Source organism: Abramis brama, assembly GCF_963993115.1.
Source record: "Abramis brama genome assembly, chromosome: 12".
Taxonomy (NCBI): Eukaryota; Metazoa; Chordata; class Actinopteri; order Cypriniformes; family Leuciscidae; genus Abramis; species Abramis brama.
This window is the reverse complement of record NC_139974.1, coordinates 12,510,998-12,529,433: the sequence shown is the minus strand read 5'-3', so window position 1 is coordinate 12,529,433 and position 18,436 is coordinate 12,510,998. Positions and strand designations below refer to the sequence as shown.

At 38.0% G+C, this 18,436-nt stretch overlaps 1 protein-coding gene across 3 annotated transcripts; it reads right to left on the bottom strand.

The window, feature by feature from the left end:
* Positions 1-128: 128 nt before the first annotated feature.
* LOC311093439 (putative ATP-dependent RNA helicase DDX6) lies at positions 129-13,083 on the bottom strand. Of its 3 annotated transcripts, none has more exons than XM_084130825.1 (14): positions 12,905-13,083; positions 11,104-12,012; positions 10,448-10,511; positions 10,226-10,330; positions 7,601-7,730; positions 7,362-7,508; positions 7,168-7,262; positions 6,883-7,005; positions 6,658-6,786; positions 5,062-5,178; positions 4,855-4,918; positions 4,632-4,733; positions 2,142-2,388; positions 129-2,009 (listed from the first exon to the last, which is right to left on the bottom strand). In XM_084130825.1, exons 2-13 carry the CDS (start codon positions 11,277-11,279, stop codon positions 2,162-2,164), a joined length of 1,479 nt encoding a protein of 492 aa, XP_083986951.1. In that variant the 5' UTR covers positions 11,280-12,012; positions 12,905-13,083; the 3' UTR covers positions 129-2,009; positions 2,142-2,161. The 3 variants fall into 3 exon arrangements, with proteins under 3 accessions (XP_083986951.1, XP_083986950.1, XP_083986952.1); XM_084130824.1 differs by having other exon boundaries at positions 129-1,972; XM_084130826.1 differs by having other exon boundaries at positions 129-1,967.
* Between the last annotated feature and the right edge of the window lie 5,353 nt (positions 13,084-18,436).

The window sequence follows — 18,436 nt, the reverse complement described above, 5'->3', positions numbered from 1 at the left end:
ATGCATGTCTGCATATTTGTTGGATGGGCATACGGTACATACATATGGTACACACACACACACACTTTTGGTTTGCTTTAGTTTTTATCCTGAAATCCAATATTAAGTAAACATTTGTCCCCACAAAATCTGCTTCCCCATTTATTTATATAACGTATACATTTTTATTTTCAGAAACACCCTCACCATAAACAACAGCAACAAAGAAAAAGAAAAAAAAACAGCTCATCATTGCAGGATGGATAAAGAATTAAAGTTTGTCCATTTTGAAATATGGTAATAATCTCACAAATTTATTTTTCAACAGCACATCATCATCAGCAGATATTTATAATCTGGCTCAAGGTTTCCTAATTTAACTCTGCAATAAACATTTGCCTGCACTGTGCTGTTTTAATAGTTAAAGAAACATGCAAACTGAGGTTTCTACACTAAAGCTCCACATATCCCTGCGTAGCAATAACTATTTTTCCACAATAAAGAACATCTCTTGGGTAAAAAAAAAAAAAAAAAAAAAAAAAATCACAGCTGCCTCTGAGAAGATGCTACAATTTTGCTATACAAAAATACTCTGTCTTGATAAAAAAAAAAAAAAAATTCATAAATGAAACAAGGTTATGAAAAGTTCCTCTTGCAAACATCCAAATAAAAATAAAACAAGTGACCTCCTTACTGCCAAGTAATATGTGTATATTTATGTACTTATGTATTTTTTTGTATTTGTATCACTAGACAGAATATGAATCAAAGGCAAAATTCAGTAAAAGATAAAAGCAAACATTTTAGAAAAAAGAAAAGAAAAAGTTTTTAACTGGAAATAGCATAAAGTCCATTCATTAGCCACTTCATACATTCATTAATATCTAAAGAAATGAAAACTGTAAAATATGTAACGTAGAGTGAACAACAAAATGCTCTACTGATCAATCTTTGAATAAATGAAAATAAAATGAACCAAGCAGCCCCTTTTGACAAATATTTGACGTATTTGTGCATACAAATGTGAGGATTTGATAACTGCATTCAGACATTTGATTTTTAACATCATTTGTGGTGACTTAAATCAACTTTCATGTAGTAGTCTGACATCTTTTACATTATGCCAGTTTTGGCATGCCCATTTAAATTAGGAATAGCTTATATAGTAGTTCCAAAATTATATAAAAATAATATCAAAAGATACAAAAAAAAAAAAAATCCACAAATTGTCTATCCGGTTAAAAACCATAATTTACCTCCAAGTTTCTTAATGATTTCCAATGAACAATACTGTCAACCATTTGTCAATGACTGCCAATGAAACTTCAAAAAGCACCAATATTAATGCAAAAGATGTTTTTTTTTCTCAGGCAGTTTAGTGCAATGTTAGTGTTGACACCTCAACCCTGAGCTCTGCAATATTTGAATGGATGCTGGTTTCTACAGCTGCCTCAGACTGAATATGAATAGAATTTCATGAATTTCTCATGTTAGAAGTAAATCAATACCAATGATTCTTTCACAGAATCATGTAGCACCGATGTGCTGCAAAACCCTGCGGTTTAGTCTTTGGGAATACTTCAACATAGCAATGACATATACCAGTCTAAGACAGAGACGATATATATTAAGGCACTTGGGTTAAACATGTTTTGTTGAAGGGTTTGAGTATAAATTCTCAACTAATGATGCAAGCATGCTATGCTCTATTTTCACCAATACAGTTTCGATCAAACAGGAACTGTTCTCTGAATGCTTTGTTTTTATTATTGCAAGTCTCAAATGGAATGTGTAGAGTCATTTATAAAGAGGCATAACTCCCCAAAAATGAACAATGAATGCAAACAAAAGAGCAAAACATAAGCAGGGACTAAAAAAAACAAACAAATACTGTGGAGGTGGAAAAGATGAGGAAATATATGAGCCGAGTAGTAACTGGTTTGTGCAATAGGAGATGTTTGTGCAAAAGTCAGGTTCAATTTTTCCAACTGTCCTAGAAAGAGCAGATGGTAAAGTCACTCCAATGATCTCTGATTCAGATGGAAATAACACACATTGCAGTATTAGATATCAGATCAATAAAGTAACTTTAGACTTTAATGAATTTCCCCATTACATGTGCATAATGTTCTTAACATGCCCACCCAACTGTATGCCTTCACCTGCTCTCTAATGTTGCTCCCTAAAGGGCGTCAGACCCTCTGGCAGGCTTAAACACCTCCGCTTCCGCCTCCGCTTCGTCCTCACAGTCAGGGTCCACCGAGTGAAACTCTGCCACATACAGGCTCTTATCGATGCTGCCGGGAATGGGCTTTATGTCCGTCACCAGCTGGTCCTCAATGGTCTTCAGGTTAAAACGATCCTCAGCAGTAATGAGATTGATTGCCAAACCCAGATGTCCATACCTTCCTATAAATTAAACACAGAGACCGTAAAATTATATATTATCAAATAAAAGCGGTTGTAATTTGAAGTGCTGCCCCCTAATAGACTAAACGTTAGTCGACTAAAAGAGTCGACCAAAATTTAGTAGCAGAAAAAATAACTTGTGGCCAAGTAAATATTGCTTTTCATTTGAAACAAGTAGCAACTTTCAATGGCTGCTTGCTCTAATGTTAACCTAGATAAATGTGCACTATTATTAGGTGCATATTGAAGTGTTTGTGTGGAGTGTGGAAGCTAAAGTATAGCGCGCTTCATGACATGGAGGCGCAGGCGCGATCCCTTGCATTTTTTCCTGACAACAGCGGAAACAATTAAAAAAACTCTGTCATTTTTGGAAGTCCACCAAAGCGTTTTTTCACGTTTCAATTGTTTTCAATGGGAGCGCCGCATTTTTAAAACGCCATGAGCGTAGCGAGGCGCTGAGCGTTTTTTTCACACTGAAAGGGATACTCCACCGTCTTTTCATATTAAACTATGTTTTTCCATTAACTAAGACGAGTTGATACATACCTCTCTCGTCTCAGTGCGTGCACTCAATCGCTCTGGCGCGCGGCGAAACTTTGTTCACTCAGTTCATTCAATATGGGCCAAGCAGAGAAGCTACCAAACACCTCCACGTTTTCCCTATTTAAACACAGTTACTCGCGTAGTGTACCTCGACCAAGGACGGTGACACAAAACAAAACGTTGCGCTTTTCTAAGCGTGTAAAATGGATAACTATATTGTATGGCGGAATACCATAGCAAGTGCTTATGAGCACTTCGACTTGGCGGAGTAATATCTTCACTCGTGAAAAATCCTCTCACCGGCCCCCGCTCCCTCTGGTGAAGATATTACTCCGCCAAGACGAAGTGCTTACAAGCGCTTGCTATGGTATTCCGCCATACAATATAGTTATCCATTTTACACGCTTAGAAAAGCGCAACGTTTTGTTTTGTGTCACCGTCCTAGGTCGAGTTACACTACGCGAGTAACTGTGTTTAAATAGGGAACACGTGGAGGTGTTTGGTAGCTTCTCTGCTTGGCCCGTATTGAATGAACTGAGTGAACAAAGTTTCGCCGCGCGCCAGAGCGATTGAGTGCACGCACTGAGACGAGAGAGGTATGTATCAACTCGTCTTAGTTAAGGGAATAACATAGTTTAATATGAAAAGACGGTGGAGTATCCCTTGAAGCGCCGAGTGCTCTGCGTTTTTTACAGTTTGCCGACAGTTGAAGAATGTTCAACTTTGGGTAAAACGCTGCGCTCATCACTGTCACTTTTTACCCAACCATCCAATCACAATGGAGGAGGGGCGGGACTAATATCACACCGACCAACCGCCACATTCTGCTTGTACAACGTCAACAGATGACAACAACAAGCATAATAACGGAACAAAATCATTTAAAACAAGAGCCAGAGAAAATACATTACATTGTATCGACATTTTAATATAGAATCAACACAGAAACAAAATATGTGTGAAATGAGATACTAGTAACACTTTCGTGGATATTCCGTATCATAACGAGCAACGTGTCTCAACTGAAAAAAACGCAACGCTGCCAAAACGCTCTCAAGCGCTCACAGCTAGGCGTTTTCAGCAGAGTGCCTAGCGTTTTCAGCTGGCTAAAAACGCTTTGGTGGACACACGGCCTAAAGGGTCTATTTTTATTTGTGCAATCCTAACCCTAACAAGAAAACACTGTGCCTTTGTAAAATAAAGATAACAAACAGGATGCGCTTTCTGCCGTCTCGGTCTCTCACAGACATGAGAATTATATCTATAGAAAGCTTGAAATGTCTACTTTTAAATGAACCAATTCAAATTGAAAACAAATGCTCCCTGCTTATGTAATCCGTACATACCCGACACAGAAAACACCAGTTTCTTAATACATAATTAAAATGTCTCTTTGCTATTTTTTCCGTCACATTCATAATCATTACTTTTGCTGGTGCTTTGCGGCAAGCTTTACATGTGCGCTTGAGCTTGGAATAGGCTATATTACGCTGATGGCTCTTTATGGTTTAGTATTCCCCTCAGTATATATTTAAGCAATTAAATATATATTATAATGCGATTAGTTGACTAATGGCTTAAATGAATGACTACTAGTTGACTAGAAAAATCTTTAGCCAGGAGCAGCCCCTGCGAGAACACATTAAAAACTAAAATTTGAATCCAAAACACTAAGCATTATTTATGCTTGTCAACTTCACCTGAGCGTCCTATGCGATGCAGATACGTTTCTGCATTCCTGGGGAAGTCAAAGTTGATGACCACATTTACTGCCTGGATGTCAATGCCTCTAGTGAATAAATCTGTTTCAAAAGCACACATTCACTGAATTAGGAATAACAAAAATATAATATTATTAGGAAAAGAAAATATACATTTTATTTTTATGGTTGGGGTTATGCAAAAGAAAAGAGATAAATTCACCTGTGCAAACAAGGTTCCTGCAGAGTCCATTTCTGAAGTCGTGGAAAACACGATTTCTGTATTCCTGCCATGTGAATGAAAGGAAGCACAATATGTTTGCAGTCACAAATAACTACACAAATAAAGTTTCAAGCATTTGACTGAAATAAATGAATCACACTGAACAGATTTGAATTAAACTGGAACTAACAACAACAAAAGACGTACCTGCATCATCTTTGCATGAATGTAGAAGCAGGAGTAGCCCAGCTGCGTGATCTTCTTGGCCAAAAGCTCCACTCGCTGAGTAGAGTTACAGAAGATGATGGACTGATTGATCTGCAACTGTGGAGAGAACAAGAGCATGAAGTCGTGTCAACTGTAGAAAAAGCATTTGGTTATAATTCACTAAATCACAATACCACAACTGACAAACTTAGTTGTGGTCACATAATATTCAGCAATATTACTGATTTGACTGTACTGACACTATCAGATGAGAACTGAACAGAGCTGGACGATGACATCACTGTTTTGACATCTACAGAGCTACTTTATAGATGAATTGCACTCATTTCATATTTGATGATCTTTACTGTTATTGAACAGAAATGAATCAACAGTGAATGACCTTAGCTGAACCGAGCTACATATTAAGAATATAGCCTTCGATATTAATAGAAACCAACCATATTATGATAGTTATATATGTTAAGATAGTAGATTAACTATGCACTTTATTGTTGTTATTGATGCACATGCATCGTCTGTATATTACTTTTACAGTAATATACAGTAGCGATGCTTCATACACTACGATATGTGTTCTAAAATCGACTCAAAATATCAAACGTTTTGATATCCTCGGACTGGAAACATAATCTGAAGCTAAAGAAATTGGAGTCTGTGCCTATTATACACTACTCGATTTTCTGTGAAATCTGTCAACTCCAAAATCTGTTTTGTCTTGTAAATCTGAAAATTAGGGCAAAAATCTTTGCAAAAGTTTTGTAGTGTAATCCAGTGTTCACACTTTGGTCCACAGGTTTGGTCCAATTTAAACGATTAATTTTAATGTGGTTCATATGAATAAGTGTAAACACTGCCATCCAATCCTTGGTGTGCACCAATACAGACTTCTGAAAATGTGGGTCTCAGTCCGCTTCCAAACTAACTCTGGTGGGTTTTGACTGAAATATGAACGCAACATACATGGACCAAAGAAGGCAAAGAAAAAACAGGACGTAATGTCACAAGACGCAACCCTAAAAAGGACAGAATGCTCAAGCATACCTGTTTTTTTTCTTGTCGTAGTTGCAATATTGCCCACTACAGTTCAGTACTGTTGTCAGAACTGCGTCTTTCTTCTTGCAGCAGAACTTTGTTTGTGTGTGTAACAGAGAAATATCTGGTGCTGTTTTGACTCCTTTACACATTTTATAAGCCCTACACGAGTTCTCAGCTGGTAAAAACTCCGTATGTATGCGCATAGTAATCCAGCACACAGCAATGTTTGGAAGTTCGGCCCAGTGCTGTTTTTTTTGTATCCTATAGGTTCGGTGTTAAAAATTACAGTGTGAACGCTAAGCGAACCAGGGCTAAAATGTATAATTCTATTTTTTGGTCCGGACCAAATGAACCAAGAGAACAGAACTACAAGTGTGAATACGCCCTAAATATATTTAAAGGAAAAAAAAATCAAAAATCAAAACCAAGCCACAAAAATGACTCATCAAGGATGTGACATGACATTTTACCCAGCCTAAATATTACTTGTTCTATTACCTAATTATTAAATGTTCTAAAGTGAAATTCACTATTTACCCTGGAGAACAGTGTGTTGAGGCAGTGGACTTTCTGTCTTTCTGTGACGTAAGCATAGTACTGGGTAATGCCCTTTAGGGTCAGTTCCTCCATCAGATTTATCTCATAGGGCTTCTGCAGGTGCTTTGCCTACAGACACACAAAAGCGAATAAATGGAAAACCTTGAGATGTAAAGAGAGTGAAGCAGAATGTAAGCATAAATGTGTTTAAAAGATTTCTCTGACCATGAACGTCTGTACGCTGATAGGGAATGTGGCTGAATAGAGCAGTATCTGTCTGTTCTTCGCAAGGAAACCAATGATGTCCTCAATAAGAACCACAAAGTCCCGAGAGAGCAGCTTATCAGCCTACAATAAAACAGGCAATGAACAGCTTGAACTTTGATATTGGTGGTATTAGCATCTAAACACCTAAATAACTATCTTAAGATGTACAATTATGACAGTGTGCAACAGGGAATAACATTTTATTAAAATTCTGATGGGCATGTAAGCTTGTGCAATGCTCACCTCATCCATAACCATCATCTGAACTTTATCCACTTTGGCTATGCCCTTTTTTATCAAGTCCAAAATTCTGCCAGGTGTTGCTATAACAACATGAACTGCAGAAGAGTTTTAAACAACATGTTTTTATTGCAGAAGATGATCACACTGTAATCTCTTTACGATTAGGTATCTTTTATGCGATTACTGAGCATTACCTGTCTCATCCAGGCGCATGATATCATCTCGAAGGTTTGTCCCACCTGTGGTTGCCATGACTTTGACACCGCCAAGGTGTTTGCTGATCTGAATACTGATCTGACTGACCTGCAGAGCTAGTTCACGAGTGGGAACCATCACGATGGCTGCAGGCAAAGAGAAAAATATAGCACAGTAAAAAAAAAAGGGGGATAAAAAATGTATATCTTGTGTAAAAAGTTTTAGGAGAGAGCGATACCCTGAATATGATCCTTTTTCATGTCAATTCTCTCCAGTAGGGGGATCAGGTATGCACCACTCTTTCCTGTCCCGTTTTTGGCACGAGCCAGTATATCACGTCCAGAGAGGGCAATAGGAATACTCTCCTCCTAAAATAAAAAATAAATAAAAATATTAATTAAGCATGAACACTGAAGATACAAATATTTTTCAGAAAGATTGGTAGGTTGATTAAAAGATTAAAAATAATAATTTGTAATAATACAAATAATAAGTATGCATTTTATAGGGCTGTCAAGTGAATCAAATTTTTAATCTAATGACATGATGTGACATAGTCTGTATTGAGATGAGAAAAGCATCAAATATACATTACAAAAAGTAGCTTTAGAAAGCCAAATTGTATTTGATACGACAGAATTTATTACACATAACTTTTTGGGCTACAACTGCCATGATTTTTTGTTTTTTTAGAAGCTGCATCTGAATTAGTATTTAGATCCATTTACAGACTGTTTATTGCGGCTCAGAAGTGGCATGAATGCATTTACACTGCAATTACAATTAAATAATGCCAAGATATTAATGGGTTTCAAATGGGTATTTAGGGATAGTTCACTCAAAAATGAAAATTCTGTCATCATTTAGAATTTAATTAAAAAAATATGTCTCAGTATTGTTGTTGTTCATACAATAGAAGTCAATGGTAACCAAAACAGGCAAAATGGAGCAAAAACAGACAATATTGTGTCTACAAAACACAATATCTTCAAACACACTAACATCTGTTATAATGAAAATCTTTGAGAGAATAGTATGTAAACATCTGTCCAGTGTGGTCAGGCTCGAGCCCTTCCAATTTGCCTACAGGGCTAACAGGTCTGTTGAGGACGCTGTATCCTTATGTCTTCATTCCATTCTACAGCATCTGGAGGCCCCAGGCAACTATGCAAAGATCCTTTTTATAGATTATACCTCGGCTTTTAATACAATCCTACCCAGCAAACTTCTGAAAGGTAGTGTACACAGACATGTTTTTCTGAAACTACAACAAATGGGGGTCCATAATTCCTTATGTCACTGGATCTTGGATTTTCTGGTGCAGAGAACACAAGTGGTCAAAATAGGTAATAAGTACATTAACACTGGAGCCCCCCAGGGATGTGTCTTGTCACCTCTTTTATATTCGCTATACACAAATGACTGCACATCACACACTGATTCTGTTAAAATGTTTAAATTTGCAGATGATACAACAGTAGTGGGGCTCATTTCTGGGGATGATGATGTTGCCTATAGAAAAGAGGTCCTCTCATTGATTGAATGGTGTTCCAACCACAATTTAGAGTTAAATGTCTCCAAAACTAAGGAGCTAGTGGTTGACGTCCGCAGAAGGGGGAAGTCGTCCCAGCCCTTGCACATCAATGGGGAGGTGGTGGAGCGGGTGGACAGTTTTAGGTTTTTAGGTACAACGATATCATCTTCTTTTAAATGGGATGATAATATAACCAACATTACCAAAAAAGCCCATCAGAGGCTTTTTTTCCTTCGCCAGCTGAGGAAATTTGGGGTAGCCTGTAAGGGTATGTTGCAGTTCTACTGAGCTGCCATTGAGAGTGTCCTTACTTTTTCTATTACTGTCTGGTATGGCAACTCTACTGTCCAGCAGAGGTTACAGCAAGACAGGATAGTTAATACAGCCTCAAAAATCATTGGCTGCAAACTCTCCCCCATCTGCGAGATCTATGAGGCCCGTATTCATCGGAAAGGCCTAAAGGTCCTACAAGATGATACTCACCCTGCCAATTTCCTTTTCTCCATACTTCCATCAGGGAGAAGGATGAGAGCTATTAAGACAAAAACCTCCTGCTTCCTCAACAGCACATACTGCAGAGCCATTAAATCTCTAAACAGCTCTCAACCCCTGAACCAGTCCTTTATGAAAAAAGGTTCTCTTAATGGGTCTGCATAATTTGCACTTTTTTTTATTTTTTTTATAATGATTTTATTATACTTTTTTATATGTTTTATGCTAACCATACTAGTGTAATTTTATCTATTTATTGTAAAGTTGTAGATTTGCGGTCCGTATCCCTATGTAAATTGTTACTTCTACTTGACATCACAGCCACTATAGCCTCCTGGACTGTCATCCGGGTATGTGGTGAGCAGTGTGTTTCTTTTATTTTTATCTGCCTGTGTCAAGTGTCATCCCGTGTGGGATTCCGTTTGTGTATATATTTGTTCTATGTTTTTGGTTGTATTTTGTTGATGTCCTGTTATGAGCACACTGAAGCAAATCCCTAACAACTTGCACCGAGTTGTATGGCAGTAAAGTATTGAATCGTGAATCGTGAATATTAACTAATTTATTGAACTGTTGTATAAAATTAATATCCAATTTGCACCCGTGCTATTCAGGACAAATATCATATGTTATAAATATGAGACAAAAACTCATACAGGAGAATCTTTTCCCCAATTTCTTGAATTTTAGGGGCATTCTAACTATAGGCTCCATCACGCAGTGAGTTGTTGCCCTGCATCATGTTTGTCACCAATCAGGTCTGGGGTGGGGCGGGCATTATTTTTCCATAACTAATTAATTAAATTAAGAGCCCTAATAAAAGGGCGCATCTATTACCTGAATGGGGGAGGGCTTTTCCCAACCCATCTCAAAAATGCCCATCAGCAGCTCTCTCTTTAAGCAGTAGTCCTCAAACTCATTTCCTTTGGTTGCAGTCACATCCTTGAGAGAATGAAAGAGCATGGAATAGTTGGATCATAAGGAGATTGTATCAGCATTACAGTATTTGGGGACTCTGATTAAAAAAATTTTTTTTTTTTTTTTCACTAAAAGACTTACGGAAGTTTTGACTCTATTGTCCTTAGAGGGAAGCTGTAGGCTTCTTTTCCAGTCGTCACCAAACCTGTGTGCAAGTGAATATTTTATGAATATATACAGTATACATAAACAGATTGCACACCACTATTTAAAAGTTTATTTTTAAAGAAACTACAACTTTTATTCAGCAAGGACACATTAAATCGGTAAAATTTGACAGTAAAGACATTTATAATGTTACATAAGATTTCTATTTCGAATAAATGCTTTCTAAAAAAAAAATTGTAGCATGGTTTACTTTCCATGAAACCGCTTTTAACACTGATTAAAAAAAGAAAGAAATGTTTCTTGAGCAGCAAATTAGCATATTACAAACATTTCGGAGATCATGTGACTGAAGAAAATTCAGCTTTGCCATCACAGAAATAAATTTGATTTTTAAATATATTAAAATAGAAAACAGTTATTTGAAATGTAAATCATATTTTAACAATATTACTGTCTTTACTGTCATTTATCAAATAAATGCAGCCTTAAGAGAGCATAAGAAACTTCTTTTTAAAACATTAAAAAGTTCAAAACTTCTGAAAGGTAGTGTACACAGACATGTTATATATAAGAGACACATTCTAGCTAAGCAATCAAGTCTGTTGAATGTGGCGCAATGATAAGCTTACCTGATGCCAGGTCCTTCCTGAAATGCATTGGTTTCAGGTTTCTGGGTCCCCATGGGCTGAGGACTTGCAGTTTGGGGTCCTAATTGAGAAGGAGCTTTAGGCTGTCCTACAAACTGCCTGTTGTGTGTGTTCAACCCCATGACAGCTGGGCCAGCATTCTCCATCCTTGTTGCCATTTTATCACTGCTTTGTGGGTGTTTTCAGTTTATATTCTTTTTCCCACGTCTTTTTCACTTTCGAATGGCTTACCAAGGTCTAATAAGTTCTAATGAACCATTCACAGTGTCCACAAGGTCTCAGTAAAAAGGTTTCACTAAAGAATCTTATTTTTTTAGATATTTACAAATTCAACATATAGCTTAGGCTCTATTAATAAGAGCAATGCTGCCACCCAAGGTGTTTAACAAGAGCTCTTCTAAAAGAAGAGAAATAAATATTTATTTGCATAAATATTGCACACCTGCACGCAGTATAGAAAATTATACCTGGACAGGTGTGATAAATAACTAGTCTGCTAAGGCAATGGGAAGTACAGAAAGACCTAATGCTCCTAAGCCCAGAACTTTCTTTTTGTTTGTCTACACAATATTTACACTGTGCAAAAACAGTGCTTTGTGGTCTTTTGGCTGCCGATTTTCACTCTTTCACTCAGTAAAACTCTCAAATGTCCTGATCAGGGAGACCAGTCTCGGTTCATTTATACATTTGCCTGGCAGGTAGAATTCATTCCAGCGCATCTGAGAGTAGAATCACACATTCAAAAATGAATAGACAAAGTAACACTTCAGGGTGACGCAGTTCAAAAGTCAAACAGCGCTGAATACAAGCCAGTTCTTTGAATAGCCAGTTGAAAGTCTTGTGTATCCTTTCCTCTGTGTTGCCCTCCAGTTGTGTCCACACCTGTTCCACCTGCAGAGAAACAATATGGAAATCAAAGACATTTCACTCAGCAAATTACAAATGACCTGGAAAAATTCTGGAAGCTTTGAGGGATTCCAAATATAATTTTTTTTTAATGCTTTTACAGAAGTAAATATATCAACTGTTATTTTTGTGGAACAAATGGTTATTACTGTAATTTATTGTAAATTGATTTTTTTATATATAAAACTGCGAATGTGATAAAACTGCTAAATGCTTCTCTGACAAAAAGTACTGTGGTGGCAACTTACCGTGGTAAAGTGATGGTAATAAATGGAAATACAATAGTATCTTGATATGCACCATAATGATGATTCCCAAATTCAAACATCGTATTTATGTGATACTTAAAGGAACTACATTGAATTAACACGGTAAAAATAAATAAAAATATGGTAACATTATTGTACTTTTTTGTCAGCGTCATTAACAGTACGAACTTTCCAGTTAAAATGTCTTACTTTCCAACAGTTGGTAAATAAATGTCACTGGCTTAGAATCATATTTACTTTCCCTTGTTTACAAATAATTACTTTTTATTCAAAACTTTTACATTAGCACCTTTAAACGGAAAAATACAATAACGGGCAGCGTGTCTCTTCAATAGTTTCCACAACCATCGAATATGAAATAAAAGTCTGGCTTTAACTTTTTAAACACGAGCATCTCAAACACAGAATGAGACAGATTATTGTTTCCAGGACACAAATAATATAAACATCGCTTTACATGTTAGTTACTTTAAGGTAAATCATTAAAAATCCCGAACAGACTGACATCAAATTGTTTAACGTTAGTTAGCAGATGATTTGTGCTAAGCTAGGTGGTTAACCTTACAATATTACTTCATAATATACGACAGTAAAAACCAAACATTTACCTTTATTCGTATCAGTATCCTATGCTGCCTTACATATTAGGTAAATTACTTGCTTATCAACGTGGTATTTATTTCTCACGTCGCAACAAGCAGCTCGTCTCTTTGTTGTATTTCTGTCAACACGGTCGACATGTATTGAACGTCATTGGGGTTCATAAGCGCTGCACATGTGAAATGCTGCCATCAACGGTACGGAGGCTCTTATGACCCTAACTTTACTGCGTTTCTTTCTTTTTTGGTAACCATAGAGTATTTCAGGCGTTCTTAGTCATAATAAATAATCCACAATAACAATAAACAAATATAAATATAATTTTTATAATTTAATTTTTATAATTTTTATAAATATAAATTTTATAATTTTTATAATTTTTATAATTTATTATATTGAAATACAAAATATATATATAGCCTATATATTAATTAATAATGAATGATTTTAGAATCCTACTGTTACTCAAATTTTTGGTAACTAATACTTACCAAGTTTACCACAGTTTTTATTGTAGTAACAATTGCTAAATTTAGCCAAATACAGATGCAAAACAGCTCTGGAAACAACTATGCTTTAATGAAAATAGTGGATTATTTATTACTGCATTTGACATTCAATTTATCAAAAACCAGAACAAACATCTAGTTAGGGGGAAAAAACATTGAATCTAATCTGGTTATGTTTGTTCATTTCAGTTGTTTAGTTTACTGCAACAGGAACTGGTAACTGGTCACAGCAAAAGTGAACTGCAACTGGTCACAGCAAAAGTTTCATGTGCATCTGGCCAGTTCTTTTTGAGGAAATGATAAGGTAATGGTAATGTAGGCTACATGTTCAACAGTATGAAAGTCTGGCACATAAAGCACATAACCACATCCTTAAAGGATAGTTCACCCAAAAATGAAAATTCTGTAATCATTTACTTATCCTCAAGTTGTTTCAAACCTGTTTCTTCTGCTGAACAGAAGCATACATTGTAATTTCATATTAGAGTAGCTGGGGGTGTCAAAGAAATTAGGTCATGAGCCGCATTGGACTAAATGGCACCTTATGTGGGCCAATTAATAATTTTTTAAATTGTGTAAAACCATGGAGAGTGTATGCTGTTGGAAAGTTTTCTTTCATCGCAGCAGAGACCAGGAGACGTTGGGATCGCGTTCAACAGAAGTTATTCTTTATTGAGAACTCCGCTGTACGTGGCTGCAGGAATCCAACATTATCTAAATCTAATACAGTATTCAGTGTAATTATACTTCTCAAAGAGGGGAGGGATTACATAGAGGTGGAGTCTCTGAACAAAGCATGTAAATTAAGTATGAACACACCCTACTCTGAGAGCGCTACCAGTCCAATTGAATCAGCATAACTTATTCAAATGCTGATACTGGCCAGGAACTCCGGTTCCAAGAGCCAATCCCAGAGCCATTAAAGACAAAAGGTGAAAGTCTCCCCTACAGCCACTGGCGGAGCTAGGGGGTGGCCAGGGGTGGCCGCGGCCACCCTTGGTCTAAGCTTGGCCACCCCTTTGGCCACCCCTCTCACAACTGCTGTTTCTCTCTCTTTTTTATTGACAAAAATTTCGTTTTTTTAAAACGCTGAACTGTCTCTTTAAGACCACAAAAAACGTGAGACTTTTCAGACGCACACTCCAACTTCACCTCAGCGCAAGTCAAACGAGTGCGGGTACCCGATCACACTAAATGCGTCTCTATAGCACGCATTGTTTTTATCGTGCAATTTATACGCCAAAATGAGTTTTTACGTGCATATTATATGCATGGGTAGGATTAGTCGTGTGTGGGGTGCGTGTGCATTACACGCAATAAAGTGCGTATCAAATGCACGCGAAAACGGTGTATCATATGCACGTAAAAACTCATTTTCACGTATAAATTGCACGAAAAACACAATGCGTGCAATAGAGACGCATTTTCATGAGATCAGGCTGAGTGCGGAAATGTGCAAGTGCCGAATGAGCTTCAGCAGAACATCAGACAGTGATATGCACATAGTAAATATAGAGTCAATCTTTCTCAACTGGTGGTTTGTAAGACCGTTTTGAGTAAGTCGAATAGTGCAGTCAACAACAAACGTAATTCTCTTTTTTCTGATGCTACTTTTATTTTAGAAGATGTGTGTGAAAGCTTGTGACACTTCTGTCAGATGCTGAGAAAAGGGCGTTGTCCTTATTCAGTTGGCTATCTTCGGTAAGATGAGATGTTGTCAGGCCAAATGTCAGTAAAACTAACTAACTTTTCTGTCATACGGCTGACAGCCGTTGTACTGTGCTTGCGGTACGCACATCACGTGCAAACGCGGCGTGCTGTAGCCGTAGTTCTGTCGTCAATTAACTCATGTAAGAATCATAAAGGCGATTAAAGCTGTCAAAACTGCATGCATGTATTTGTTATATATACGTCACATGTGTCTGGATTATTCTGCTATGTGAGATCACAATATAAGGCACAAAATTGTAATGTTCAAATAAATGTGAGCACTGTGCATTTGTACTAGACGATAGGCATTCATTTTGCGTTAATTTGTAAAGGACAAACAAAAATGGATAATTTTTAAATCCATAAAATAACTAATTTTACATTCTGGCAACATTACATTATGAAAAACATAACATTTTACATTATGTGCTGTTGACTTCCGCCTTGTTCACATTCTTGCACATGGGGATTCAAAAGAGAACTTTTGTTTTCCTTTTTAATTTAGGTATGATAGAACTGTTGCAATTATTTATTTTGACAACTAGAAAGTTAAACTTTTTTTTGACAAACTCAGAATTGGTTGAAGAGTTCACTGATTATATAAAACGCATTGAAGGTTGAATAATCTTTGGACTACAGTATTATCTGCATGTTATCTCATCATGAAGATGCAACAATGTAGAACAAACTATTGGAGATTTTGAGAACCAGAACCAAGCTAACAGAGCAAGTTGAACTTTAGCTATAGTGTGTGCCCTTTTATTACTATTTAATTAATTTTAATATGAGGTGGTGGGTAATAATAAAAAAATATAAAGTTCACTCAGTATTCCATGATTCCTAATGCACTACTATCTCAATTACAATTAAGTAGCCTACAAATTAACTTTATTCAGTTGTGTAGGCACTAAAACAGTCCAATACATTAGTCAAATTATTTTTATGATAAAATAATTAAGATTTCTGTGCCACCCCAGACTGGTTGCTGGCCCTTGCCTGGCCACCCCTATGAAAAAATCCTGGCTCCACCACTGCCTACAGCTAATCCAATCAACCTAACGATTCAACGTCTGGGCTCCGAAAGGTGAGAATCTCAGTGATCTGACTCATTTAAAACACAATAGAGAAAACAGGTCTGGCAGGAATAGCTTGCTGTAAACTCAATAATCACTTTCTCAGTTTGTATTGGAATCTAAATTAAAACCTCAAATGCTAAAATCAGTATTCTTCACCATGATGTTATGTAAGGAAGCATATCTGAAATAGATTCTTAAATTTGTAATCCTTCAATGCGCAATACATGCTCACTAATGCGGAAGCAACTTCATGCTGCTTTAATAAGCAATTTTGAGGTACAAAGCATAATTCAGAATTGACTCATTTAATTAAAAAAAGGTTTCATTCTGGTTGTGTTTGGATCATTTTGACCCGGTGAGGATTTTTTTCTCCCCAAAAAATGCTAGTTCTACTACTTCCCCAAACATTTTTGAGAATTTTTGTAATTTTATTTAGTAAATTGTTTTTCCCACCGTTATACTTGTGGTGGTTCCGGTCAAAAATGACCAGCCTACAATTTTTTTGTCATTACTCTATATTATCACTAAATATTGGATGCAATCTCTTTGTCAATTTCTTTCAATTAGCACAGGTTTTGTATTTCTTCATGTCAACTGGGAAAAGAGCAATCTCTCCCCTCTGCAGAGCATGACCTTGCATTTCTACGGGCGGGGGTTTCCTTAGAACAAATGTCCAGGCTTGTTGTTGTCACAACAGACACCTTTCAAGACAGGCTGGGGCGCCGTGTGCAATGGGCATGCAGTTTTGGGGTCCTGAACAGGGCTCCGCCTGCACTGGCACATCAACTGCCTAGAGTTTCTGGCTGTGCTATTGGCCTTGAGGAGGCTTCGATCGATTTAGGGCAAGGACATGTTGGTCTGGACAGACAACACTGTGACAGTGACGTATATAAATCTCCAGGGTGGAATCTGCTCTCGTCGCATGTCACAACTCGCCTGCCATCTCTTCCTCGCCATTCACACCCGGACGACCTCAATCGCGCAGGCGACATGCTCTGCGAGTGGATTATTTATTACTGCATTTGACATTCAATTTATCAAAAAATTGATAGGTCTCACTCCGTGGAGAATGGAGACTCCATCCCCAGGTGGTCCAGCTACTATGCAGTCGATTCGGAGAGGCACAGATAGACCTATTCGCCTCCTAGGAATCCTCCCACAGCGCTCTGTGGTACTCCCTGACCGAGGTTCCCCTCGGCACAGATGCACTGGCACACAAATGGCCCCGGGTGAGTTTTCCCCCAGTGAGTCTTATTGCTCAGACACTGTGCAAAGTCCTGGATAACCAGACTTGGGTCTCAGAGCTCACCGTCATGTTGTAGTCCCCTCCCTGGTGAATCCGCTACTTTCTCAGGGCAGGGCACAATCTGGCTCCCGCGCCCAGACCTCTGGAACCTCCACATCTGGTCCCTCGACGGGACAAGGAGGAATTCAAAGGTCTATCATCAGCGGTAATAGATACCATCACTCAGGCCGTTTTAGCTCTCACATCTCTCATGAGGGTGGGGGACCTGCAGGCCCTCTCGGTTAGTGAATCATGCCTGGAATTCGAGCCGGCCTACTCACACATTATCCTGAGACCCCGGCCTGGATATGTGCCCAAGCTTCCCACTACTTCCTTCAGGGGCCAACTTGCAAGCAACCCGGAAACCCAGCCTTGTCCCTGTTGTGTCCTGTGCAGCACCTGGATCGAGCACAGGGTTTCAGACAATCTGAACAGCTCTTTGTCTGCTTTGAGTTCAGCAGAAGGGGAAGGCTATCTCCAAACAGAGAATGGCCCACTGGATTGTTGACGCCATTCTCCAGGCTTATCAAGCCCAAAATCTACATGTGCCCATTAGGAGGGAGAGCTCACTCCACTCGAGGCATTGCTGCCACTTAGGATTTGGTAAACGGTGCTTCACTAGCAGACATATGTAGAGATGCGGGCCGGGCTATACCCAACATTAATCTCAGAATGGAACCAGTTTCATCTTGAGTTTCTGGTGACATCAGGGAAGTCTTGGACAAACTGTCTGGGTGTAGTGCTTGCACTAACGTGTGCTCTTTCGTTCTAGTTGAGTTCCCCTTGAATAGTGAACCCTTCTCCATCATTTAGCACTCTTACTCTAGTCGAGTTTTGTGGAGGAAACCTTAACAACCAGGTGTACGCAGCTTTTTTCCTAAAATTACTTCCAAAATCAGAAACAGGCCCTACAGTTGCAGTGACCTCTTTGAGGTGAGTAGGTCCCTTGGAAGCGAGGCC

What these genes read in the sequence shown, in the direction of transcription:
- LOC311093439 (XM_084130825.1), bottom strand. Translation starts at nt 11,279, where the DNA reads ATGGCAACAAGGATGGAGAATGCTGGCCCAGCTGTCATGGGGTTGAAC. An exon ending in TCAACACACTGTTCTCCAGG is followed by an intron (nt 5,179 to 6,657) that starts GTAAATAGTGAA and finishes TTCTCTCCACAG; the next exon opens with TTGCAGATCAATCAGTCCAT. An exon ending in CAGGAACCTTGTTTGCACAG is followed by an intron (nt 4,734 to 4,854) that starts GTGAATTTATCT and finishes CTTTTGAAACAG; the next exon opens with ATTTATTCACTAGAGGCATT.